The sequence below is a fragment of the Psammomys obesus genome, unplaced genomic scaffold (assembly GCF_907164565.1).
Source record: "Psammomys obesus unplaced genomic scaffold, mPsaObe1.curated_primary_1811, whole genome shotgun sequence".
NCBI classification, from domain to species: domain Eukaryota; kingdom Metazoa; phylum Chordata; class Mammalia; order Rodentia; family Muridae; genus Psammomys; species Psammomys obesus.
Window position 1 is genome coordinate 908471 of NW_026596079.1, and position 25469 is coordinate 933939.

Consider the following 25469-nt stretch of genomic DNA (forward strand, 5'->3'; position numbering starts at 1 on the left):
AAAAGTGTTCGTCTTGGTCGAGCCTGCTTGCTACAGCATGAGGTGCCTGTACAGCAAGAATTAGAGGGCATCTTTCTGCAGGCTAGGCTCAGCCCCACCAGATACTTTGCAGGCGAGCCACAAAGCAACAGCAGCTCATACTTGGCGTGAACACCACCACATGCTTAGTACAGTTTCCTTCCTCCTTGTTGGAGAATCTCTACAGCCTCTGTCTGGGTGAGGCCCCCTCACCTGTCCCCAGCACCTTCTGGGTCTAAATGTGTGTTTACAAAAGCCCACATTGTGCCTACTCTGTTACAAATCTCTTGTTCATCCCAAACTATATCAAGCAGGATTTCTACCACTGTGACCTGGTCCTGCTCTCAACCACAGGCAGAACGGGGCTAAGGAGAAGGATCCTGCAGACAATGTCATAAGGAAGGCAGCACAAGAAAGAAGGGAGTGCAATGACTGTGAAGAGAGGTGGTAGAAGCTGAAGAAACTCCCGGACTCTGCTGCTGTGAGAAGAGGCAGGAAAAAAAAGCAGAAAAGCCAAGAACACTCTAACAGTCCCCATTTGTGAGGGCTGGGCATGAAGAAAGGATCCTGACCTGAGGCATGAAGGTCCTACACTCCTGAGACCCGGAAAGGCCTAGATGCACCCTTCCCTCCAAACATCACAACTACTGCCCTGGCTGTCAGGGGTTCTGAAGACCAGGAAACCCAAGGTCATACTTGCAAAGAAACTGCTGCTGTTGGCAAGTGGCCCCTGGCCTCCGATCTCCACTTCTACCAAAATGACCCTCTGGTCTACCTTCCAGCAGAAAAGAAGGCCCTCTACCACTAAGAGCCTCACTTACCACTAGGCACCATGTCCAGGCCACAAAATGCCCATCCCCCCCCCTCCGCAAGCACACAAAGGGCTACAGCCACAGGCCACAGGGGAATGGTGGGAAGACGGTAGATATGGTCTTTCCCTGCCATGGGTCTGAGATGCCAAGTGGAGAGTCACTCTGCTAGCTGAGAACATGTAGTAGAGAATGGAAGCAACGCTCTGAGACTCTTCCCACTCTCCCAGCCTATTGAGACCTCTGGAAACTGAAAAAAACAAAAAACAAAAAACACCAAACCCTACAGGGATTAGAGAGGCAAGTCCTCAGCACATCAGAGAGAAGCAGTAAGGGGGCACAGGCTGTACCTGTGAGTGCAGGCCCTACGCAGCCTCACCTCAGCAGGGTCTCAGCCAACTGAACCATACCTTACTAGCAGCCCACACCCACCTCAATAGCACCTAACACAAAGGACATGTTTGTACGCAGCCTCCCAAGGGGGCCCCAGTTGAGAAAGTAAAGGAGATGGGCAACGCCCACTGTCTTACCATAGCAGAACACCACCCTCAGCGCGTCCTGCTTGGCCAGGCCCAGCATGGGTAACATGGTACTTAGGATGGATGGCAGAAAGGGAACCATGCCAAATACTGTAAGAGAGAAGCTGTCACAGGGGCTGCAGGCCCAGCCCACTTCCTGCCCACTCCTTCTCCTCAGGACTTGGAAGGGACCCACAGAGGTGCACTTCACAGGTTAGGTATGAGACCAGAACCCCAGGTAGTCCTCAGAGACCCCCAGAACTACTCAGGGACAGCGAGGGACCAGAATTGCAATGGCACTTACCATTGGACACTGAGAGGCTGGCAAGGGTGTACAAGACTGAGCAGTGTGGCAGAACACCGGGCTGGAACCTGTTGAGCACTTCCTCCATCACCTGGTTGATGAATTGCTTTCCCACAGCCACCAGGACACTGCTTGCAGCCTGCTGCCAGTCACAGTCCAGTTCCTGCACCCAAAGAGTCACCAGGTTGACCTCTCCCTGAACCTCTCAAGAGACACAAGCAAGATGCTCTAATCTCAGTGGTGGCTGGACAAGGAAAAACTGCTGTGTCTTAGGTTCCTAATGAATACAGGTCAGAGACCACATGGCATAACCTTCAGCCCACCTCCCTCCCTTCTGTAGTGGCCCTGATGCCTAAGGGAGAAGCCACAAAGTGTGGCAGGAAGGACTGATGAGGAGGCCTGGTGATAAAGAGGGCTGCATGTAGCCATTAGCCTGAGCATGGCTTTCTTACCCTCATCCTAAGAACTCAGGTGCCCTGTTCTCTGCTTTTAGCCTCTGCCTCTAGGGGGTACACAGGATCAAGGGATCTCAAACTCTAGCCTTGTTCCAGATACTATGGGATGGAGGCCAAAGAACAGGAGCTGTCCTCACCAGCCTACATGCCAGAGGCCCTCACCTTGGTCCTAGTCATCTCACTGGAAGCCAGGAGGATGACAACGCCAGCAGTGTCCTTGTCCAGCTCTTGGATATGACTGCTCAGTACTGTCTCCATGGCTCTCAGGATCTTCGTACGGTATGGATGAGCTAGCTGAGGATAGAAGTTCCCAGAGAATGTCCTGAGAAGTGAATTGAGTATCCAGGCACTCTTTGTGCATTTCGTTTCTACAGGGCTATGCTAGGCAAGGTCATGCCCTTAAGGAGAGTGTACTGGCTGAGCCTCTGAGGCTGTCTAAGTGCCTATGTGTCTTCAGAAGGGCGAAGAGCAGTCTTCTGTGTGAGGCAAGCTCCAAGCAGATGAGCTGGTGACCTTCCGCCTTCTGAGTGTTGCCAGCGGGGTTCCCTAGAGAACACCTCTTCCTTCCACACTTGACCTCTCAGGCACAAGGATAAGATGCCCTCCTTGAATCATCTTTTTCTGTAGCCAGGCCCCTCCTAGGGCTATCAATGTGCTCAAAGTGAAATATGGCTATCGCTGCCCTCCTTCAGCCATGATCCTCTGTTCACTCTGTGGGCACTACTGATCCAGTCTCCTGGACCAATCCTTTGACAGAGTCCTCTGTCCATCCTTTTATTTTTATTTTTATTTTTTTTGGTTTTGGTTTTTCAGACTGGGTTTCTCTATGTAGCTTGGCTGTCTTGGACTAACTTTGTAGAGCAGGCCAGCCTCGAACTCATAGAGATCTGTCTGCCTCTGCCTACTCAAGTGCTGGGATTACAGGCATGTGTCACTGAGCCCAGCTTCCTCCGTCAATCCTTATCTTGGCAGCTCTCGAGTTACCCTGGACTCAAGAGCTTGCCACCTTACCAGAAGGCTGGGGCGGATACTGTCTAAGCCCATATAAAGGGACACAGAGGAGCTACTGGTGAAGGCTTCCAGTTGTTCTCAGTGGGAGGAACCTGATGTACACACAGAGTAGGCTGCATTGGGTAGCATGGCTGTCAGCAATGGCAGGCCCAGGACAGGCCAGCGTTCCTCAGGCACTGGGACCACCTCTTCACTGGTGGCATAAACTATCTCCCCACAGCCATGCTGCCCACCACAGCAGGGAAGGGACAGGTAACCAGGTCAGCTGGGACCTATGTAAGACAATATATTTCAGTTAACAAAGCTAATCATGGGGCTAGAGAGATGGCTCAGCAGTTAAGAACACTGACTGCTCCTCCAGAAGACATGGGTTTCCAGCACCCACATGGCAGCTCACAACTGTCTATTACTCCAGCCCCAAGGGATCCAATACCCTTTTTAGCCAACTTGGGCACCGCACACATATGGTGCACAGACATACATGCAGGCAAAACACCCAAGCATATAAAATAAAAAACATAAATAAAGAAAAACGATTTTAAAAAGAAAATAGAAAGGCACACATGATATCCAACTCCCCTGGCCCAGAAGCAGATGAGGCGTGCCTGCTGGCTGCTGGTGCCAGTCACACGGACTACAGTTACCCTTCATTCCTGAGCCCACAGTGGATACAACTTTCATTCCAGGACGTAACAAGCATAGATCACAAGTAGCTCCAGAGACAAGGAGCCTGCCAGTTTAAGGAAAGGGCTTCAGCCCTGTTTCGTTTCTTCAGGATAAGGTCTTAGAATCTTTGGATGTTAGTGCCCCAGGGAAGGGGGGCAGTGCACTCTGAGATGGTGGCTCTCGGTCAGTCACAGAGGAAGACAGCCACTTCAGCTGGCTGGGTTCACGTTTCTTTTTCCAGAAACACTGTGTTCCTGCAAGAGTCCCTCCCCTGACAGAAGCCAGAGCCAGCATGTCATGGGGAGGGGGAAGGACTGTTGATGCTTTCTTTGGAGAAGAACAGAAAATTAATATGAACCGATATGCTTTTATTCAATCAAAATTATTAAGAGCTAGGGACATAGCTCTGATGCCACAGGGAGAACAACTCTTCCAGTTCTATCTGGAGCAAATGTTTCTAGCTTCTTCTAGGCTCTTGGTCCTAGAGGAACATTTCAAAGACCACTACGTGGTCTTCTCCGGCTTCTAATTCTCCTCACCTTCATGAAGGTACTTTAGGGAAGACCCTGACTCCTCTCAAAGAGAAAACAAAGAGGAGAAAGGAATTCCTCAGCATGACTTCTCATGGCACTCTTTCAGCCCATCCACTGGCTATGTTGCTCTGGCAACTTATGGCTCAGTGCACTGCAACAGGGCAGCTCCAGTGGCTGGTGATGCAGACGGGCTCTGTGACCTTGGACTCTCTAAGGAAGATACAAAAGGAATCTACATTTTAAAAAAGCAGATATGGGGCTGGAGAGGTGGCTCAGAGGTTAAGAGCACTGCTTGCTCTTCCAGAGGTCCTGAGTTCAATTCCCAGCAACCACATGGTGGCTCAACACTATTTACAATGAAAACTGGCACTCTCTTCTGGCATTCAGGTGTACGTGCAGGCAGAACATTGTATACATAATAAAATAAATAAACCTTAAGAAAAAAAAAAAAAAAGCAGATACGGAGGCTGGAGAGATGGATCAGCAGTTAGGAGCACTTGCTGCTTTTGCAAAGGACCAGGGTTCAGTTCCCTGTACCCACATCAGGTGGCTCACAAACACCAGTTCCAGTGACTCTGGTGCCCTCCTCTGGTCTCTACGGGTATTGCATGCATTACTGCACATACAGACAAGCAGGCACATACATATCTACACATAAATAAAAGGAAGCAAGGGGCTGGAGAGCTGGCTCAGAGGTTAATAGCACTGGCTGCTCTTCAAGAAGACCCAGGTTCAATTCTCAGCACCCACACAGCAGCTTACAACTTTCTGTAGCTCCTGTTCCAGGGGATACAACAGCCTCACAAAGACACACACATAGGCAAAAACACTAGTGCACACAAAATACAATTAAATAAATTACTGTTAAAAGTTTAAATATGCATGGCTTCTTTGGCACTTGGTTTGAACTCTGTCCTGTGATGACCCACACTGTGGCTAACCCCTGCCTATCTGGGTTAGGCCCCTCAGTGGCTCTCTAAGGGCTTCTTCACAGGAGAAAGCAGGTAGTCATGAGCTCTGGAAGTATAGGACATGTCTCATTTCTGGATAAAATGAAAATGTCCTGCTGGGATCATTTCCATCTGCTCATTAAAAACGAACAACAGAAAACCCAAAACCAAAAAAACCTTTCGTTGCTCTCAAGTGGGTCATGAGCACATGGTGTGGTGTGAAAACTTGACCCTCCCAGGGAGAAGGTAGGTTCTACTCCCTAGAAGATCTGCAGTGGATGCTGACCACATCTGCTTCACAAGGAAAAGGGGAGGGCAAAGGCTGGTACATCACCAGATTTGGTTCAACGGTTCTCACATTTAGTGAGTCACCAAGCAGTGACCTCTACTTTTCCCTGATCTGGATGACCCTGAATGTGGCTGAATGATAACTTGATGACTGTCAGATCCATTAGGTGTGACTTTCACCAAGTGTCTCAAAGCTCAAAAGACAGCTGCATCCTGCTGGGCATGGTGGAGTCCACCTTTAATCCCAGCACTCAGGAGGCAGAGGCAGGCAGATCTCTAGAGTCTGAGACCAGCCTGGTCTATATAGTGAGTTCCAGGACAGCCAGGGCTACACAGAGACCTTGTCTCAAACAACAACAATAAAAGGATGGCTGCATCACCCCTACAACAATGGCATCAGCACACTCCTAAAGCTAAGAACTCTGGGGGATTTTAAAACATACCTCAATGTTAATCCTTGTAGCAGCTGATACTGTCAAACACATACGTGATTTTTGTCTGATTTCATGGTGCACATTCCTAAATTTTTTTGATTCACCAATGTGTCCTTCTGAAAGTTAATGAGATGGTTGATAGCTGAAGCCTCTATGCAGTTTTAGGATGGAGCTGGTCACAAGAAAGACCAAGGAAGAAAGAGCTAGGGACAGTAGGAGTTCCAGCCTAACTTTGGATGCCACAGTTCTCCTTTGGATCTGTGTCTGCTCAGCAGAGCGACCACAGCAGTGCCACTGGATTTATCAATCTCTTGAGTTGTTAATGTGAGAGAAAGTTCTATGGGAGTGCATTATCAGTCAAGTCGGGAGGAAAGTGCATGCTTCATAAGAGAGATGCCACATGGGAGGGATGTGTACATAAATACGGTGATAAAGAAATACAGCACAGGACAGCTGCTGGAAGAGCAGGCCCAGACCCCTTAGAACAATGTGCAGGAGCTTGTATGAGAGGCCAGGGACAGGCCACATCCTACAGTTTCAGGACCAGAGCTCCCAATTCAACAGAGCCATTGTAGCCACACAATGAGGTAACAGGTTTTTGTCTTTTTTTTTTTTAACTCAGTGAAGAAAATTATGAAAGGCTGAATAGGTAAAACATATAATACAGGAAATAAGCGGAGGAGTCACATTAGTTTGCTGTGAGCTGCATGAGTGACCCATCACCCTTCAGCATTCTGACAGCCTCTATCTCTTGCCTGACAACTAAACTCTGAAACCAGTGCATCTGAGAACGGCCTTGGCCAGCGTCACTATGGCATACTTGACTCTTAGAGAATAAAATACCAGGTGTAGTTAAAACCCAAAGAGGACCTGCAGCAGACACTCAAGCCATGCCAAATGGCAGCTCTCTTAGACTACAGAATAATCAGAGCTCTACTAAGTCTCCTGATAAGCTAACAAAGCTGCAATTCCAGCAGGAAGGGCTGAAAGCAGGATTAGTGGATATGTTCATGGAACTAAGCTCTTTCCCATGAGATAGCTGGCAGATAAGAGAAATACCCACAGAGAATGGCAGCTTGTACCTGTGGCCCTGGCTATTCAAGAAGCTTGAAGACTGCTGGGCACGGTGGTGCACACTTTTAATCCTAGCACTTGGGAGGCAGAAGCTGGCAGATCTTTGTGAGTTCAAGGCCAGCCTAGTCTACATGGTAAATTCCAGGAGAGCCAGGGCTGTATAGAAAGGCCCTATAGAAAGAAAAGAAAAGAAAAGAAAAGAGAAGAGAGAAAGAAAGAAAGAGAGAGTGAAAGAGAGAGAGAAAGAAAGAAAGATGAAGGAAGAAAGAGAGGAAAGAAGGAAGGAAGGAAGGAAGGAAGGAAGGAAGGAAGGAAGGAAGGAAGGAGAGCTGGAAGACTAGGTAAGGAGTTAGTCTAGGCAACATGATGCAACCCATGCCCATGAGGCTAACAAGATGGCTTAGCAAAAAGGTGCTTGCTATACAAGCCCAACAATCCAAATTCAATCTCCGGAGCCTACATAAAGATAGAAGGAGGTGTGCTGGAGAGATGGCACAGTGGTTAAGATACTTGCTGCTCTGCAGTTCCCAGTACACACAGCAGGTGGCTCATAACAGCTTGTAACTCTCAGCTCTAGAGGATCTAACATCCTCTCCTGGCCTCCATACACACAGAGAAACACATAAACAAAGATAAAATAAACCTTTTTAAAAAATGAAAGGTGATCTGGGAGTGGTGACACATGTCTTTAATCCCAGCATTGGGGAGACAGAGGCAGGTGGATCTCTGTAAATTCGAGGCCAGCCTAGTCTACAAAAAGAGTTCCAGGATGGCTAGGCCTATTACACAGAGAAACCCTGTCTCAAAAAACAAAACAAACAAACAAAAAAACAAATAAAGAAAATGAAAGAAAAAACAACAACAAAAGGATAGAACCAACTCCACAAAGTTGTTCAGTGACTCTACATGCATGTGGACCCAACATACACCCAATAATAATAAATAAAGAGCCAGGTGTGGTGGCCTGTGCCTGTAACCCCACCACTCTGGAGGCTAAAAAACAAAGGTCATAATTTCACAGCCAACATGCACTCTAGAGCTAGACCCTGTTTCAAAGCAAAACAAAAGAAAGCTCATGAGTTAAGAGCAGTCTAGGGCAAACAATTTGACATCCTACAGCATCAGAGAGAATCCCAAGTTTCTTGCTCTGTTACAGGGGCCATGCTTGCCCAGAGAATGGGATGTTCTGGGGTAGCAGAGGTCTTGTGTCCTAAAAGGAGGCCCATGCCAAGGCAGGGCCTGGACTCTCAAGAGCCCTTACAGGCTTACTAGATACTATTCCCTTAGACAAGGGAGCCACCCTGCCTTCATTCAGTGTGCAAAAGGCAACAGCCCACAGTTTCTGTTCATGAATGCTACCACTGAAATGACATCCCAGGCCCCTCAAAATGGAACTGCCAGTTCACAGGACACAGCCATTCCCCATATGGAAGAGAGCCAGCTATCATCATCCTTAAACACTGGCTTATAGAGGATATGGAGGGCACTTTCTGCTGATAGACTGACTCATCACCCATCCCTACAGAGGAGTATGTTCCTTGACCTCATCATCACCAAGGGGCCTTATCAAAGTACCTTGTCATGCTGCCGTAGGTACACCTCACAGGCATGGAGTGTCTCGCCCGGCTGCGCCTCTCCAAGGGAGCATAGAGCACTGCAGACCTGCTCCTGTACCATAGCATCCTTGTCGGTGATGGAGTCCAGCAGGGTGAAGGACAGCTCTGCGGCGAAAAGTTCAGAGTGCTCAGGTCCAAGTGTACTGACGCCTACCAGCTTCTGGGATCATACACGTAGCACAGGAGATAGCATATCCAAGCCCAGTGCCTCAGGGTCACTAGGCATGGCCACTTGCCTAACAGTCATTGCTGACCTGAAGGAAGCTGTTACCTCTCATGAAAACCACTCCTTTCTTCTACTGACCATATTCCCTGATTGTCCCCCACTTCCATGCTTTTGTGGGAGCAGGAACACTGAGTGGGTAGCGTGCTGGGCTGAATGACACGGGGCTCAAACTCTGGTTATCACTGAGAAGCTATGGACCTGGAAAACTCAGTTTAGCCTCAGTCAGAGGTCCCAAAGGCTGCTCCAACTATGATAAGGCCTGGACTTCTCTGTAAGGCCATCACATTATTCAAGTTATCCCCAAACCCACAGCACACCACAAAGGATCCACAGATACAGATAACTTCAAGAAAGTTCCTTGAGGTCCTAGGACACAGAACAGGCTGGACTTTACACACCCAGCTCCTACATGTAAGAGGGTGGCACTGGGCAGAAGGGAGCAGACACTGGTGAACAGTGAACAGTCACTGGAGAAACCCACAGCATCTGTCCTATGGGAATCTGCCTGTGAAAGCCAGATATAAATCAAGAAATCAACAAACGAGAGCATCTCTCTACAATAAAGGCAGGACAGGCAAACCAGAGACATTGCCCACCCAACAGCACCAGCCAGGGCCTCAGTACCCAGGGTCAGAAAGAATGTAAGTAACCAAAGTCCTTCATCCCAAGTCTTCAACTTCCTGTCCTTGTAGGGAATGCAGTGGAGCCCCAGGCGCTGCAAAGCAGCCTCACCCACTGCTCTCACAGCAGGGAGGCAGGTGAGCAGGAAGTGCCTCCAATATGCACTCACTCTGTATGTAGGGCCTGGTCATTTCTGTGGTCTTTGCTTCCACCTGTCCAGTGTAAACATGGAGAACTTCCTCCCCAACCTAGAATAATGGGAACATGAGATTTTATTCATTATCTTCACCATATGTAAGTTCAGGATTAGCTGCTATTTATGTACAAAACACACAATGTAAATTAACTTGCCCCAGGGAAGATTTCTATCACAGCTGGCCAATCCACTCAGCAAAGGGGGAAAGTTCCATGACCCCAGGACGAGAGCTGCGGAGCTCTTCTACCAAGCTGCCAGCCCTCCTGCAGAGCCGTGGTGTGCCCAGGGCTGGCATATGGTGCTATCTTCATAGTCCTGGCAAACTTGGCCACACTCCCAACTAAAGCAACTTCCTCAGCTGCACAGGTGGTGACAAAGAACAAAGTCCCTCAAATAACCAAGTCCTGTGCCTCTTCATTATGTGGTCTCATGCTCAAGTCCTAGGTCATATACTCCAATACCTAGAAGATGGGAGAGCCTACTTGCCCACCCTCAGCATGCCAGACCTTCCATCTCTGATAATACCCCATTGCCTTTATTCCATCCTTCCCTAGTCCTTCCCAATCTTCTCTAGGGAAATATAAACAATAACATGGTCTCCCAACATAAGGCAGGCAAAAGGCAAAGTGAGAAACTACGTCAACCTTGGGAAAGGGAGGAATTAGAATTATAAAGCAAGTAAAAATTTCAGTTCAAGAAAGTAGGTTGAAGCCAGATGGTGGTGCTCATGCCTTTAATCCCAGCACTCCAGAGGCAGAGGCAGATCTCTCTGAGTGTGATTTGAGACCAGCCTGGTCTACAGAGTGAGTTCCAGGAGCACCAGGGCTACACAGAGAAACCCAGACTCAAAAAAAAGAAAAGAAAAAAGGAAAAAAAAAGTAGGTTCACAGGACAGCAAGATAACTCAGTGGGTAAAAAAAGAGGTTGCCACCAAGCCTGACAACCTGGGTTCAATCCCTAGAACCTACATGTTGGGAGAAAACCAATTCCTACTAATTGTTCTCACACACACATACACACATAGAGCGTGACTGAGAGAGAAAGAGAATTAATAAGTGCTTAAAAATACATTTTTTTAAAAGATAGAGGGGACTAGAGAGATACCTCAGCAATTAAGAGCCCCTGCTGCTCTTGTGGGGACCACGTTCTGTTCCCCAAACCCAGCTTACAACTGCCTCCAAACTCCAGCTCCAGAGTATCTGATGCCCTCTTCTGGCCTCCAAGAACACCCGAATACATGTGGCCAAATCACACATAAATAAAAATAAAACAACAAGGAACTGAAGAGATGGTAGTGACTTAAAGGCACTCATTGCTCTTACAGAGAGCCCAAGTTTAGTTCCCAACACCCATATGGCGGCTGTCAGTCAACTCCACTTCCAAGGGGTTCAACCCCTTCTGTCCTCCACAGGTCAGGTACACACACAGTATGCTTACACACATGCAGGCAGAATAAAATAAAATATTTGACAAAATTCAAAAAATGTTAAAGAAACAAAACAACCTGATCCCATATGTTCACTTTCCCCCAGTGAAATGGCAGACAAGATGCAGGGGACTTAAGTAGAGGTTTTGTTTTGTTTTGTTTTGTTTTGTTTTGTGTTTTGTTTTGTTTTCTGAGAGTCTCCCTGCATTTGCAGCAATCATGCCTCTGCCTCCAAAACACTAGAATCACAAGTGTACGCCACCACATTCATCCCCAAAAATGTATTTTTAAAAAAACAAACTGAGGGCACTGGCTAAGAACACTGGCTGTTGCTCCAGAGGATCTGAGTTCACTTAAAAGCACCTTCATGGTGACTGACAACAGTCTATAACTTTAGTTCCAGAGGATCCAATACCCTCATCTAGTTTCTGTGGTGACATATAGATATACATGCAGACAAAACCACCCATGCAAAGAATAAAATTTAAAAAAAAAGTTAAAAAAAAAACATAAACAACCCAGGTGTGGTGGCACATGTCTTTAATTCCAGCACTCAGTAGGCAGAGGCAGGTGGATCTCTGTGAGTTCATGGCCACCCTGGTCTATAAAGCAAGTTCAGGATAACCAGGGCTTGTTACACAGAGCAATCTCAAAAAAACGAGACAACAACAACAACAAAAAAGTATATAAATAAACTGAGAGGCTGAAAAGATGGTGCAAGAGTTAAGAGCTTGCTGCTCTTAAGTTCAGAGGACTGGAGTTTGGTTCCAAGTACTCATGTTAGGGATCACAGAGCTACCTGGAACCTCAGCTCCAGGGAATCAGATGTCCCTTCCAGCCTCCACAGGCATGCAGCTGGTATTTTCGACTTTGTGGGTTCTTCTCTCTTCCACCCTTCTCCACCCTTTTTCCACCTTTTCAACTCCCTAACTCTAGATATGAGAGAAAACAGAATAGAGAGGAAAGGAAAGAGATCCCTGAATAAAGCCAGGGGTCGAAAAGAGGGCACTGTTACCATTAGACTACTTCCTGCTGATTAGGCTCATTGAGCTCCTTGGGGCAAGTTTGATCTTCACTGTCAGGATATTTAATTTCTTCTTGCTGTTGTTTCTTCTTTGCCAATGATTACTTAACAAAACATGGCCAACAGCAACCAACAACCCACCCCACCTCTCAAGGCCCTAGCATTTTATACCCTCTGAAAAGTCCCAGAATTTCAAATGTCACACAATCACAGAAACTATCTGCAGCTGGCAAAATCACGCCCATGCCACAGCATGAGGCAAATCATAACAGCTGCTGCATCATATCCCCCATACCTTGGATTAAAATGAAAACATATTTTTATAATATTTCTGTGTTTTTTAAAGAAACCAAAATTCCAAAATTGTTACTACACAAACATTTGCACATAACTGCAAATAAGTAAAAATAAAATAAATCTTAGAAAACTGAGAGCTGAAAACAAGATAAAATTAACAGACCAGAAACTCCTGGACAGCAAAGAGGATGGAAGGCAGGCAGAGTGCTCTGCCTTGATGATGGCAGCATCAGCACAGCATTGCCACTTTCTTCCTGGAAAGCATCTAAAAAACAAACAAGCAAACACAAATAAACATACCAGTTTCATCTGTGCCCCAGCAAAGAGAAAGCAAGTGACCACAAGACACAAGATGGTTGAAACTGCATCAGTTGTTGAGCAAAGTGTAAGAAATGCAGGGGCTTAACTAACACGGATCTTCAAGCTCCAACTTCCCAGGACTGTGATTGGCTTACAAGGTACAGGCATCATGGATGATGTTCTGTCCTTTGAAAAGCTACAAAGAAAGGCAACCCTATCCCATTTGCTAGAGAACATATGACATCTTTAGAAATAAATGATAAAAGCTGTGTTTGAGGACATAATAAAACTATCCAACACTGCTAAGATATGTACTGCTGAAAAATGATATTCCTCAAATAGACCTATGCGTGTATTTCTACTATATTAATTTTTTAATGTTGCCCCTGAGCCCACCTCATATTCCAGGTATTGGGCTGGTGGCTTTGCTTCTGATCTAAGTTCCATTGTGTCCAAACTAGTACTATGTCTTGTCCTCTCCTTTCAGGAATTCCTGAGCTGTGCTGGATATTCACACAGCCTTTTGCTCACGGAATACATATAGGATCAGCACCAAGTATGAATGTTCAGTGTGCCTTCTCCAATGAGCAGGGACAAAGTTTTTATAATATCTTAGTGTAGACACAAGTTTTTTGTTTTGTTTTTTTAAGCTGCTTCTTGAAGTTGGAGAGAGATGTCTTAGCAGTTCAGGGCACTTAGGCCCTTTCAGAGGATGGGGTTTGTTTCCAGCACCCACACGGTGGCTCAGTTCCTGGGGATCTGATGCCCCTTCTGAACTCCACAGGCACCACACACCCACACAGGACATATATATATGCTTGCCGGCAAAACATTCATACACATCATATAAAATAAAAATTTTCGCTGTGTCCTGAAGGAACACATCAGAAATCCTCTTGTAAGCCTCAAGTTTTCTTAAGGTGTAATACATAAATTGGAGTGTTCTTCATGAAATGATTCACAGTTCAAAGGAAAATCAATAGCAGCCAATTACAATTTGAAAAAATATATCAAAAGGAGGATTTGTTCTGTAGTAAATATAAAGAAGTGTATGAAACCATGTATAGTATGTAGTAGACCAAGCCTGGTGGCATACCACTGTAATCTCAGTACTTGAGAGGTAGAAGTGAAGTTCAAGAGTTCAAGGTTACTTTTTTTTAAAAGATCTATTTATTTATTTATTATGTATATACCAGATCTCATTATGCACCAGATCTCATTATAGATGATTATGAGCCACCATGTGGTTGCTGGGAATTGATCTCTGGACCTTCAGAAGAGCAGCCAATGCTCTTACCTTCTGAACCATCTCTCTAACCCCCTCAAGGTCACTTTTAAGAGTTCAAGGTCAACTTGAGACTGTCTCACTATATGGGACTATCACAACAACATACGCACAAAGGCACTGGTCTGGGGATATAGCTAAATGGTAAAGTGTCTGTCTGGTAGGCACAAGACCTTAGGCTTGATTCTCAGCGCCAGAAAAAGAGCTAACAATAATAACAACAAATAAAGGAAAATAGAACAAACAAATAAAAACCCTAGTAAAGAACAAAAAAGTAGGACAGGAAAGCAGAATGTGCTCATTGATTAAGGGCACTTGTTGCTCTTCCAGAGGGCCCAGGTTCAGTCCCCGGCATCCCATCCAGTAGCTCACAATCACCTGTAAGCCCAGCTCTGGAGGAGCTTGTACAGGAGCCCATGAAACGTGCACACACATACAAGTAGACACATATACAAATATATACATAAATAAGAATAAAATAAATCTAAAAAACAAAAGAACATAGGGTTGGAGAGATGGCTCAGCGGTTAAGAGCACTGACTGCTCTTCCAGAGGTCCCAGGTTCAATTCCTAGCACCCCACATGGCAGCTCACAACTGTCTGTAACTCCAAAATCTGACACCCTTACACAGACATACATTCAGGCAAGACATCAATGCACATACAATAAAAATAAATAACTTATTAAAAAAAAAAAGAACAAAAAGTATTCAAGACCAAAGTAAGATTCTAATCAAAAAAGACTCATGTCTTCTCTTATTTCAAAGTAAGTCCTTTATAGAGTTAAGGGTTAAATGTAAAAATAAAACCACCATAAAAGACCACACAGGTAAATATAGTCTTGGAGTGTGAAAAGAATATCTAAAACAGACACAAAAACCTAGACAGCAGGCCTAGAGAGATGGCTCTGTGGTTAAGAGCTCTCACAGAGGACCAGAGTTCAGTTCCCAGGACCCATATGATGGTTCACAACTATCTGTAACTTCAGTTCTAAAGGATTTGGCACTCTCTCCTGGCCTCCACAGGCACCAGACACACACACAGTGCACATGCATGCATATAGGCACTCATATACATAAAAGAAAAACAAATCTTTAAATGAAACAAAGTACAAACACAGATGGCACTTCGTCTAAAAAATTTAAAGTTCAAAGTGAAGTCTGGTAGTATGTAGCTATGGTCATAAATACTCAGGAGGTTGAGGCAAAAAGATCTCTTGAGCCCACAAGTTTAAAACCAGTCTGGGCACCAGAAAACTCTCCCTTTCTTAATTGTCTTCTCCCTCTCCCTTTCTCTCTCCCTCCTTCTTCCTCTTCTGTCTCTCTCCTCCTATGGACCACACGTCAGGCAACCACTACCTGTAAGCTACAACCCCGCAGCCCACGCCATCTGTTCAAATAAGAAAAATTAGCCAGGCAGGTTGATACGGAGGATCACTCAAACTCAGGACCACATAGTGAGAAACTCTCAAAAAAAAAAAAAAAAAATAGAACTCTACAGTGACAGTCCTGATCCATGATAAGAAGGCAAGGTACAGACTCCCAGAGTTTCCTGTCAGTAGCTGAAGGACGCAGTGAAATAACTTATATAACACGGGAAGCAGAGGAGAAACAAGTAGGTAAAACCAAACACTGCCAGGGGCTGGGGAGATGGCCCAGACTCTGGGTGTAAATCGAGGCAGCAGCAAGCTCTACGCACATGTGACATGATTAGGACAAGGTCTGCCTTGGCTGCTGGGCTCCTCAGGCTCTAGTGACAGAGCCTGAGGAGCGGCTGCTACCAGTCTGAATTGTCAAGCCCTTTTCCCATCATTTGCAGATGCTCTTATGCTAGGACACCAACATTTAGGCACATGAGTATTAGTCGGGCTGGGGCAAATCTGAAAAACCAAAACAAAGCAAACAAAGGAGAGATGACGGATAGATAGGGCTGATAGGGGTCTTTCTTTTCTATATAGAAGGCTTTTCTTTCTTTTTTTACAGGTGTACACCCAGTTCACAGCATTTATATTTATATGAATGGAGAAGCAGTATGCACACACATATTTAGCAAACTCCTGTTGGGCTCAGCCTCAAATATAGCATAGCCCCAAGGTAATGATAAGCGAATGGATGGGTAGAAGTGGGCCCAGGCACATACAGTTACAGAATGCCCTGTCTAGGAGGAATTGGCCCAGGAAAGAGTCAGCTTCTAGAGTAACCAGCAAGAACCGGAGATGGTGTCCCAGGTAATAGAGTCAGGAGCTCACTGCTCACCATACACTAAGAATACAATTTTGCAAATAAGCCATGTAAAACTGTCACTGGGCTTACACACAAACCCCTGAAGCAAAGGAGCCCTTCCAGCTCAGGGGGAAAAATAGCACAACCCATATGACATTCAGCAGCCCCAGAAGCCCTGGCCTGGTGGTGTTTCCCAAAGCAGATCAAGCTGTGTATACAGACACTGGAGAGGATGTCTTTGACTCAAAACAACTCAGCTCAATAATAAGATGTTAGAAAGCCTGGAGTTGCTAATCAGAAGACAGCAACAACTCTGCCTCTCACCTGGGCCTCTGTGAACCCTAGGAATGAAAATTAGGCACAAACATCTACTACCCCACACAGAGATGACTGTAAACTGAGACAAACACAGGTCCCACAGGCTCCACCTCTGGCCTCTGGTGTCCCTCAACAGAGGGAAGGAGATATGACAAGACACAAGTTTGAATAAGACAGTTGTCTGGACATCAGCTTCAAGTTAACAAAGGCAGCGCATCCTCAGCCATTCAACTTTTGACATCAGAGACCAGAAAGACATTTCTCATTTGAGCCACACATCTCAGCCTAAGGCTGCTGATGGGAGCATCTTCCAGGGCCTGTAGGTGCAGGGACTGCACAGACCACCAAGTCATTGACACACGTACCAGAGAAATAGCCCACAACCGGTGATTTGCTCTCCGGCCCCAGCAGCCCTGTGTCTGCCAGGGGTCTCCATCCAGATGATCGTGGCCACTCAAGTCCAACAGAGCAGCTAAGACTTAACCGTTCATCTTCACCCCTGCCCTCCCGTGCCCTGCCCTGCCCTGCCCCACCTGCCTGTTTCCTGAATTTTCACCATTTAATTAACTAGGTCAAAAAATCAGGCTGTTCCTCCATCTTATCTCCACACCTACCACCATCCCCTTCCAAAGTGTTTCCTGCCTCCGACCAAGACTAACCTCCTCAAAGCTGGCCTCTGCCTCAACATCCCCCGGCTTCCAGATGCCGGCCTCTCTCTCTCTCTCCTTATGCTTACTCACTGCACTTGAGTTTATGGTTCCATCCAGTACTTACCCTGAGCTCTATACAAGGTAGGGCAGAGCTGCGTAACTGCACTGACCCGGCAGGAAAATCGGAACCCCAAACCTGGAGGGCCAGCTCCGGCTGAAGCCCCGCTCTCACCTTGCCTGAATTCTATCTAGACTCCGTACAGCGCTGCCGAGTTTTGTGGCCTTCTCTCTAGGGCCAGCAATCCTCGTGACTCTGGACAAATCACTTTCCTGCTCTAGACCGCCTCCTTTAATCCAAAAGAGAAAAACAGAAAGACTAGTGGCTGCGGTGCTCAGTGGCTTTGCAAGTCTCCGAATTCCGGCTCAGTTTTCTGAAAGGGACAGAAACGCCGGTTGCCCGGCTGTGGAGCTCAAAGACAGGTGGAGCCCCTAGACCCAAGAGGACCAGGGTCTTGCGCCACCGAGTTCCCGGAAGGGGGGAAGGACACGGACCACGCGACCCACCAGACAGCAGGGACGGGGTCCGGGGCCACGCGCCGATGTCTGACAAGTCAGAAGAGTGTCGCAAGCTCCCAGGTCTCCCCCAGGTGTAACGCGCGAAACCGGGCCCGCTGAGCACACCTGAGAGCTCCCCGGACCTCCAGGCACCGGCCCGCTGACCTTGGGGAGGAGGCGCCCCTTGTCACAGCCTCTCGTGCTGCTGGCAGCTGGAGAGGTCCCCAGGCTCTCCCGTCCAAGTTCCTCAAAGGATGCCTGGCCCCCGCCACCAAAGAAGAGCCTCGACAAGCCGTTTACCTGAACAGCCGACGCCGCCACAGCCCGGGCGCCGCCCTCTATGCCCCAAGCGGCCCAGAGTGGGCGGAGCAGCGTGCCAAGCCCATCCCCGCAGCCCTCTGGCCAACTGCGGCCTGGCGCGCGGCAATCTGGCCCCACCTCCACGCGATCTCCACACTCATTGGTCAGAGTTCCGTCCCTCACGCTAGCCCCGCCCCCACATTCCACGCCCTAGAGCGCCTAGGTACACCGAGAGTCAGGAGAGTCCCCTAGCGGTCCGGTGACCGCAAGACGACCGTCTGCGCAAGCGCTCTTCTTGAGAGTATTCTGGCTCAGCTTCCAACTGCAGAAAGCCCCGGAGGCCCGAAGAGCGCTGAGGAGGCAGAGGAAGGCGGATCTGTATGAGTTCGAGGCCAGCTGAGTGTACATAGAGAGTTCCAGGACAGCCAGGGCTACAAAACGAGACCATGCCTCCAAAACAGAACAAAATAACCCACCTCCTCACCCCCACCCCACCCAAAAAGGAGAAACAGCAGCAGCACACCTGGTATACCTGTCCTGAACATACATCAGGCAGGTATTGTACACACCAGATACCCCAAACCGCTAGTGGTGAGTAAGCAAATAAATGAATAGTAAGGCATATTACAGAATGTAGAAAATGCTATGGAGGAGTTTGGTTGGGGTGCCAAGAGAGTAAAGATTAGGCAACGGCTTGTGCCTGGGAGGGTTGGGGGAGGAACATGACAGGGAGACTTGGCACCAACAAAGAAGCACAGGTTGAAATCACCCAGATGTGTGTAAACAAAGGAAGTTTGTGGGCAGTGTTCTGAAAGCAAAAGAAGCAAAAAAGCTTGATGAGAAAAAGGAAGCAGTCGGCTACCACGTATCTAGGCCCGACCACATGGTAGATGTGGAAATCAAACTGTGGTTGAGAAGGGTCCTGGGAGGGCAACAGTCTGAGGGGTCCAAGAGCAAACGCCCAGACCTGGTATTCTTTTCCACAGTGAGAGGGAACGACCTCTTTCTGTTGTGACGATGGAGCTCAAGACAGACGGACGGGACATAGATGGGCAAGAGGGTGGGGCATTCTGCAGCTGGAGTCATGTCCCAGGAAGATGCCAAAAACCAAAGGGGAATAACCAGGGTAGCTGCCAGGGAAGGAGGTCTTCTCCACACTCATACCTGGACAACTCACTCTCCAGCCTGCAAAGCCTTGCAGTGGACAGTGGCACTGCTCTGACCACAGCCCAACATGCCCGATGGTCCTGTGCTCCTCCACAGCCACAGAAGTCACTCCTCTCCACCCGCCTCCTCGGCATCCACCTCCCCGCCCCAAGCACACAAGCTGCCCAGCATGTATCACAACTTAATTTTTACTTTTGTTGTTCCGCATAAGGCCCAGCACACGAGGTCCTGGGTTAAACTCAGTGGAGTTGATGGATTAGTAAGGGTGCAGATGAAGAGGACAAATACAATGCAGAGGGACTGGAGAGATGGTTCCACAGTTAAGAGCGCATTCTGCTGTCTCCCGTGTTGGTCTGCTCACAAGCAGCTGTTAACTCAGCTCCAGGTGGAACCAAAACTTCTAAGTTCCACAGGCATCCACACTCAAGCTCACATACCCCCCAACACACACACACACACACACACACACACACAATTAAAAAGAAAATCTTTGTTTTGTTTTGTTTTGTTTTGGAGACAGGGTTTCTCCGTGTATCCTTGGCTGTCCTGGAACTAGCTTTGTAGACAAGGATGGCCCCAAACTCAGAGATCCACCTGCCTCTATTTCCCAAGTGCTGGGGTTAAAGCCATGTGCCACCACAACCGGCAAAAATAACATCTTTTTTTTTTCTTTAAAAAAAAAAGACTGTGGGTGATGGAGAGATGGTTGTGTAGCTAAGAGCAACTTCTCGCTCTTCTTGCAGAGGACTCAAGTTTGGTTCCAGTTCCCAGCACCCACACGGTGGCTAACAACCATACCTAACCCCAGTTTTAGAGGACCTAGTGCCCTCCTGCACTCCACCGGCACCATGTGGCACCACTTACATACATGCAGGCAAAACACTCATACTCACAATTTTTTTTTTTTAAGACATTGCAAAAGGAGTGTACCCTTTCTGGATCGTGCTTGTTATCACGAAGAAGTTGCTAACTTCCATTTGGGTTCTGGCACAGGTGGGAGTGAGGAAGATGAAAGGGACACAGCTGAGAGACTGACCGAGTGATAGCAGTAGCTCAGGGCCATTGCTGGGCCTGGACAGAGTCACGTGATTTTTCCTTTCGTTCTCTAGATGTGAAATGGCCGCGGATCACGAACCATCTTCACCTAGTCATTCATGTACCTACAGCCCTCCGAACTCCCAGGTAGCCAACCTATATGAATCCCCAGGAGCACTTTCCCCTTTACCAAGGTCGAGATTACCCACAAGACGGTGTCCGTGTTTCCTATATTTATTTTCTTGCCTGGACGAGGACTGTAACCATGAGCTTATTCATTCCAAAAATTCACAAGACGACATGGGTGAGAAAACATATCTGGCAGCTCAGGCCAGGTTTTCCCAATGCCTCATTGTAAAGCCCGCCGCATCCACCTACAGACTTACTTGCGGGAAGACACAAGTCTCCAAGGCTCAAGTCTTTAAGACCTCTACCACATTTCAGGCCTTTATGAATACTCTCGGGACAGCTGCCCACTAGCCAATGTGCTGGTCTGTCTCAGCTCACAAGAGATGTCTCACACTTAGTCTGGGCTCTGCCAACACTGGAGCTCAGTTTCATCATCTGTAAAATATGTATCGCTTCATTGCATTCATATTTGAAATCTTTATGTATGAAACTACCTCTGGCGCCTTTGTGTGTTCGGGGAATGGGACATGGCCTGGGGGGGGGGGGGTAGCTAAGATGACTACTTACACTAGCACCTGGAATATGGCACATGCTAAGTAAATGTCAGCTATGACTCTGGCATTTAAATCAAGGGAGAAGGGGGAGGTAGCTTCCATGCCCGCAGAGTAGTCTGCGGTATGGTGGCCTTTGCTTGCTCTGAAGATGCGTTCAAATCTGCAGAGAGCTCCAGGTGCTAGGCTTCCTGCAGCAGGTCTATCCTGGGTCAAAAAAAATCAAGAGCCAGCAGAGCAGTGGTTCTCAACCTTCTTTATGGCACAAACGTTAATAAATTTCCTCATGCGGTAACCTCAACCATAAAATTATTTCATTGCTACTTCATAACTGTAACTTTGCTTCTGTTATGAATCATAATGTAAATGTCTGTGTTTTCCGATGGTTCTCTCAAGGTACCCAAGTTTGGTTTCCAGCATCCAAGCCAGGTGGTCTGCTATGGCCTGTAACTCCAGCTCCAGGAAATGCAAAACCTCCGTGGTCTCTGTCTCCCTCTCTGCACCCCTCTCTCATAAACACGTTCACACACACGCTTAGTTAAAAATAATAAAAATAAATCCGTAAAGGCTTTTTATATTCAACCACATGCAGAGTGGCCCACAAAAGCCTCGTCCTGGTGCTAGCCCTTCATCTGAGTTCCCACCCCACAAAAGGAGAACACAGCATTAAATAGGGCTAATCCAGTAAGATGGCCTCGGAGATGACAGGTTTTAAGATGATACCTTTGAGGGCATAATGCAAGTGCATTTCTAGAACCTTCTATTCTAGAACCTATCTATACCCAGTTCCCTGGAGTCTTCACTCTCCAATTAGTCCAGAGCTGTGGTAGCCTCCCCCTGAGCCTCCTCAACCTACACTTTTAGCCTTAAGCCTATTAAGTCTTCAGAAACTTGGCTGTTTTCTCCAAAGGGCAGCAGGCCCCACTTGGCCTTCTGCTTCCCCAGTCCCTTACCCTCTGAAACAAGTTAGGGGTCAGCTGTGTCCCTATCCCTGGCTGACGGACAGTAAGCTGGCCCATCAAGCCCCCTTCTGTTGCACGCTGCCCTCCATGAGGAGCAACAGCCGGTGCAAGCTGGATCAGAGGATATTCGTGGAACAGGTTTGGATGCATGGACAATGGCTACCTGCTGTCTTCCAAGAAGATTGGCTCTGGTGCTTTCTCCAAGGTCTACCTGGCCTATGCAACACGTGAATGCATGAAGCACAATCCTAGGCTTGAGGGGCAAGCATCACACTATGGTGAGAGGCAGGCCTGTCACCTTCTCTGTGGGCTCCTTGGGGTATCCTAGCCTGGTTCCAGCAGGCCTGTCCTAAACCCTCTCAGGTACCTTCCACCTGCCCTAGCTTCCTCTACAGGACCTCCCTATGTCTTCTCAATTTCTCAGTGCTCTGTTCCCTAACCCCTCAAACATATATGTGCCTGGGACAAAATGTGAAGCTAGCGCTGCCTTCCAAGGATATTGCTTATGCATCCACTTGCCATGTGTACAAAGAACAGCGGGCCAGCTGGGTACGGTAGTGCATGCCTGTAATCCGGCACTTGGCGAAGCAGAGGCAGGAAGATCCCTGTGAGTTCGAGACCAGCCTGGTCCACAAAGCGAGTCCAGAACAGCCAGGACTACACAGACAAACCCTGTCTCAAAAAAACAAAACAAAACAAAAACAAAAACCGAAACCAAACACAAAACAGTGGGCCTATTCTTAAGACCCTTTACACAATTGGCTACTCTCCACCTTCCTCAGGTGGCTATTGAGATCGTGTCAATGGCTGAAGCCCCAGTGGAGTACTCCAGAAGGTACCTGCCACCTGAGATGTCATCACTCAATGCCACCTACAAGCACCTAAACGTAGTAAGACAGTCCTCGCCTGCTGTCCATGCCTGCTGTCCACCCCAGGCCCCACCACTTCCCTACCTGGAGTCCCCTCCTTGCCCTTGCACAAAGAGCCCACTCTCACCCTGCCACCGAGAGCTAGTACATGTGGCAGCGCCAGCACTCTTGGTCCAGCCTTCCTCGGCTCGCAGTGGATATGGGGCGTTGGGGTTGTTTGGTAGGTGCAGTTGTATGAGACCTACCAGAACAGCCAGTGCTCCTACCTGGTACTGGAGTTGGCAGCCCAAGGCGACCTGTTGGAGCATATCAATGCAGTGTCAGACCTCCGATGTTGCCTGGGGCTGAAGGAGGAACAGGCCCGAAGGCTGTTCTGGCAACTGGTCAGCGCTGTGGCCCACTGCCACAAGCCTGGCATTGTGCACCAGTGAGGGTGCCATCTGGCCCACCTGCCTTCCTGGGTATCTGCTGACCCACTAGAGCCCAGCTCCACCTTCGCTCCTCCCACAGGGACTTGAAATGTGAAAATATCCTGTTGGATGACCAGGGCTTTCTAAAGCTGACAGGTGAGCCTGCATGGCTCCCTCACTCCTGTTTACTTCTGGACTCCTACCTTCAACTTCTGCCTGTCCCACAGACTCCTGTCCTCAACTATGACCTAGCCCTGACCTTCAGCTCTCCCACAAAGCCAGAATTCAATCCCCACCTCCTCCTCTCCTACCATCTATAGTCTAAACCCACTGACCTACATCTAATGTGCCCCTGCCTCGTTTTTCCCTCTCCCAATCACTCTTGTAACATCCGCTCTGAGCTCCCTCCTTCCCCGACCCCACTATCCTAACAGATGTCCACTTGAACCCACTCGCCCCATCCTGTCTATCACCTGTGTTGCCTTGTCCTGCCTGCAAACTGTGTGCAGATTTTGGCTTTGCCAACTGCACGGGACTCAAGAACTCACTGATGAGCAACTTCTGCGGCTCTGTGGGCCCTATACGGCCCCAGAGATCCTCATGAGCAAGAAGTACAACGGTGAGCAGGCTGGTCTGTGGAGCCTATGAGTAATCCCAGGTACCTTGTGCAAGGACCATGGGTGGGTAGGCTTAGAAGGGACAACACTTTGAGGAAGCTGCATCCCCAGAGGCATCATCTTCCAAGCCATGGTGTCTGGGAAGCTGCCATTCAGGGACACCACCAACCCCACTGCATTCTGCATCTGATTTGTCGAGGCCCTACCTTCAGGCGAGGGCTGTCCCCAGGTGAGCACCACCACTCCATGCTCCAAGGTCCAGCTCAGACCCCGAGGGTGTCCACAGCAAAGAGGACATGGCATAGCCCTAACCCTATATGCTGGAAAAGTATGGTCCACTCACTGTATGTTGGAAAAGCTGAGCTGAGGGTAGGACTGACTGAAGGACAGCAATTCTACTGAATATTTAACATGGCACTTGTCCGGAATACCTCACCCCTCTTCTGTGCCCCTTTTGAGAGTAGGCAGGAGCCCCCAGACCTTTGCCAACATTTGGTAGTAGGCAGAAGCCTTCCAAGTTGCCAGCATTTCTGACACTGACTCACACTAGTGAGTGTGAGTCAGGTGTTACTGACAGGCTCCAGCAATGAGCCCTCCCTTGTAGAGTGCCAGGACCTGATTAGGGGACAGCTTCAGCTGCATCTATGTGCATGCCTGGACCTACAGCAGGTGGCTGCTCACTGCTGGATGCTGCCTGCAGAACACACGCTGTTCTCTATACTTGGTGCTGCCTCAGGTGGGACATGGTCCACAGGTGACTGGCTGGACTACAGGCAGTGCCTCTAGCACTCTACATGACCTGACCCTCTGCTTTGGTCCATTGCAGAAGAGGAATATTTCCAGTTGGCAATAGTCCCAGACAACACAGGACCTGACAGATATGGTATACCAGAAGCAAAGGCTATATAGCACCTCCACTGGCAGGACATCTCCAGGACAGTGTCTCTAAGTCAGCTGTGCAGCACCTAGAAGCCTGCACCAGAGGAACAGGTTCTACCAGCCTCGGGTCCTAAGTGCCACGGCTGGTGGCTGCTCTCTGTGGCCCATGTTTCCCAACAGGAACATGCCCGGGTACTATCTGGTCAATTGAGGGTGGGTAGGTGCGGGCAGATAAAAATATTTATTCTGTGGAGCTGAAGATGCAGTTATCTACACAGAGAGGGCTGGTGGCCTTCGGGTACCTCCTTTGGGGACTTGGGTCAGAGGGAAAACGCCAGTCTACACAGCACTTGTGGCAAGCGTGTCAAAGCTTTAACAAGAGGGCTGGAGTGCATCATGGGGAGTGGGGGGGGGCAAGAAGACTCATGACACCCAATGAAACAATTAGCCATGGTGGACAACACAGAACAAAGCAGTCTTCCAGCTTCAGAGGTATGGCGTGGCATAGTGTAAGCTCCCATGAAGACTATGGATGCTTAGGGACCTGGAAGGACCATTGCTGAGGAGAGAACAGCATACAAAAGCTTCACACGGCTGAAGACGTGTGGCTCAGAAAAGGGAACACAGCGGGGCAAGACTTGCCATGGTATCTACAGAATCGGGAGGAAGGGGTGCACACACACAGTAGGCTCCAAATGTTGGGGGTAGGACAGTACAGGAGTAAATGCTGCAGGAAGAGCCAGGAGAATCTCTG

The 25469-nt window shown here is 48.2% G+C and overlaps 1 protein-coding gene and 1 pseudogene across 5 annotated transcripts in view; one reads left to right on the forward strand and one right to left on the reverse strand.

The window, feature by feature from the left end:
• Mroh1 (maestro heat like repeat family member 1) overlaps positions 1-18159 on the reverse strand; it is a 68955-nt gene extending 50796 nt beyond the window's left edge. For 3 of the 5 annotated variants that reach the window (XM_055626630.1, XM_055626628.1, XM_055626625.1), the window contains exons 1-7: positions 17806-17853; positions 12630-12731; positions 9693-9771; positions 8636-8781; positions 2267-2398; positions 1650-1812; positions 1358-1456 (exon numbers count right to left, since the gene is read on the reverse strand). In XM_055626630.1, coding sequence (XP_055482605.1) covers positions 1358-1456; positions 1650-1812; positions 2267-2398; positions 8636-8781; positions 9693-9714 — 562 coding nt within the window. In that variant the 5' untranslated portion in view covers positions 9715-9771; positions 12630-12731; positions 17806-17853. Of the gene's footprint in view, positions 1-1357; positions 1457-1649; positions 1813-2266; positions 2399-8635; positions 8782-9692; positions 9772-12629; positions 12732-17365; positions 17501-17805; positions 17854-18096 lie in introns of those variants that run through there. The other 2 variants (XM_055626626.1, XM_055626627.1) reach the window with 2 other exon arrangements.
• Positions 18160-22027: 3868 nt separating this feature from the next.
• On the forward strand, positions 22028-24745 carry LOC129690794 (testis-specific serine/threonine-protein kinase 5-like; annotated as a pseudogene).
• The last annotated feature ends 724 nt before the right edge of the window (positions 24746-25469 follow it).